This window comes from Cyprinodon variegatus, unplaced genomic scaffold (assembly GCF_000732505.1).
Source record: "Cyprinodon variegatus isolate N-32 unplaced genomic scaffold, C_variegatus-1.0 Scaffold114, whole genome shotgun sequence".
In the NCBI taxonomy this organism is placed as follows: domain Eukaryota; kingdom Metazoa; phylum Chordata; class Actinopteri; order Cyprinodontiformes; family Cyprinodontidae; genus Cyprinodon; species Cyprinodon variegatus.
The window spans coordinates 499,607-501,768 of record NW_015150567.1 but is presented as its reverse complement, the minus strand read 5'-3'; the positions used below and the strand labels follow the sequence as shown (position 1 = coordinate 501,768).

Below are 2,162 nucleotides of genomic sequence, written 5' to 3'. Positions count from 1 at the left end.
CTAAACCACAAAGGAAGCCAGATCAAGCAGACCGAAAGCAATAGATCTCATAAGTTTATACAAACCTAGAAGTTGTTGCATATCCCAGGAAATGAACTAATGCATGCAGGACAATTAAGCAGATTTATTACCAACAGGGTGACTGGAAAAGCATTAATTCACAACAAGCTTGGACAAAAACCAAAACTCTTTGAAATACAGCTCATTCACAGCTACAGTATTCAGTTCTTATTCTTTACAAATATTGAAAGAAAAAAAGATGCACCAAACATGATATTTCAACAGTTTATTTCACAACTTCATAGACATTTCTTAAGAAGAGTGCTGCTTTACTTTATGCTCGGTAAGTGCGAGAACCAAAGCTCCTTTACATGCAAATGGTTTCAGCACAGAAAACAGACTATAGCAGGGTTGGGTTTTTTTTCTCCATTTTACTAATGATTTAATGTTTTTTTTTAAAAATCACAGCTCAGAGTGTAGCAGTTGATGAAGCTTAACAACAACCACTTGAATGATATACACAACCAAATTTCTCCTTGAATTAAAATGTAAATAAAGAAAAAACATAAAAATCCTACAAAGAAAAAAAAAAGGTGTAAAAATCAGAAACGAGTCCTACAAATGTCGCTGAGTTGAGTCCATGAATCAATGAGAAATAATAGTTTTGTCACATCGCTCCGCTGCTTCGCCTGTGTGCGCATCGGTTAGTTCTTAAATTAATGTAAATACTATAACAAAAATGCAAGTCACACACTCTGCAACCAAGAAGCTTTTGTTTCACCTTCTCTGGATGCTCCCATTAAATGAGAGGATCTGACAGGGTGGGTTGAGGTAAAGGGGAGGGGCATCAACTTATTTCTATATATATATCTTAATTTGTATCTAGGAGCAGTGTAATAATCTGGCTACCCATCAGGCCACTTCCTCAGATGCAGATCAAAAGATTTCAGCACTTGAGTAAATGACATGGAGTAGCAATTACAAGGTGCACCATGTACTGGATTCTATGTCATTTCAGGCTCACACACCTCCTGTCAGCTCTTCAACTTATGCATATGTATAGATGCGTGCATGTCTGAAAACAGGAGATTACTGATGGGCACATTGCACACCCGGCCCATGATGGCCGCTTTCGTCGTCCGAGCTGTCGTGGTACGCTTCTCTGCGGCCGCCGGACGATGAGCCCTGGCTGGCATCGTAATCCTGCAGGTCCACTTCCTCCGTGTCGCCGGTGATGATGGGCGGCTCCGACCGCGAGGGCAGCATGTCCTCCAGCTCCTGCACATGGAAAACACTCATGAGGGAGGAGCTTTAAACAAATTACATCAAAGGAATGGTTCCCCATAATAGCAGGGAGGGTTTGTCACCAACGCAAGCTCTAGCTCAATAGATGTTTTCTTGATAAGACTACTGTATTATTGCTTAAAGCAAAACATGATACATCTCATTTTGCCTTTGTTTTCCAGGCTATTGACCCCAAACTGATGGTGAGTTGGAGTGGGATCCCCCTAATTATATATATTGTATAAAAATTGGGTTCTATCAAACTGGTCCTATAGTCACTCTATCACAGATGGACTCATGTAATGAAAGTCATTATTAAAGTATTTCTGATGCTGATTCCTGGTTGATGGGACAGGTGTTGTGAATGAAACTGTGCCCAGTTTGAAAGAGCTCCTGTGTGTCGCTGAATGTGAGCATTGATGACTGAAAGACATCTTCTGCCTCCATTTATCTGTTTACTACAGCAGGGCTCGATGTTAACCATCGCCCGATCTCCCGGGGCAAGTAGTTTTTATTGTTGGGAGAGTACAAATTTCATTTCATTTGCCCGCCGGGCAAGTGCTATGATCGCAAAAAAATGTATTTATCACTCAAAATTACTTTAAAATCATAGACATTCGATGAAAACTACCCAGAAGCGTTGCCGGCGCCATTTTTCTGACTTTAATCTCAGAATTCACACTTTTGATCCTCAGAATTCACACTTTTGATCCTCAGAATTCACACTTTTGATCCTCAGAATTCACACTTTTGATCCTCAGAATTCACACTTTGATCCTCAGAATTCACACTTTGATCCTCAGAATTCAAACTTTGATCCTCAGAATTCAAACTTTGATCCTCAGAATTCAAACTTTGATCCTCAGAATTCAAACTTT

General features: G+C 40.1%; 1 protein-coding gene across 1 annotated transcript in view; it reads right to left on the bottom strand.

Annotated features, from left to right (window-relative positions):
* Positions 1-457: 457 nt before the first annotated feature.
* dnaja2 (DnaJ heat shock protein family (Hsp40) member A2) overlaps positions 458-2,162 on the bottom strand; it is a 14,305-nt gene continuing 12,600 nt past the window's right edge. Inside the window, exon 9 of the mRNA XM_015375200.1 lies at positions 458-1,278. Coding sequence (XP_015230686.1) covers positions 1,090-1,278 — 189 coding nt within the window. The 3' untranslated portion in view covers positions 458-1,089. The remainder of the gene's footprint in view (positions 1,279-2,162) is intronic.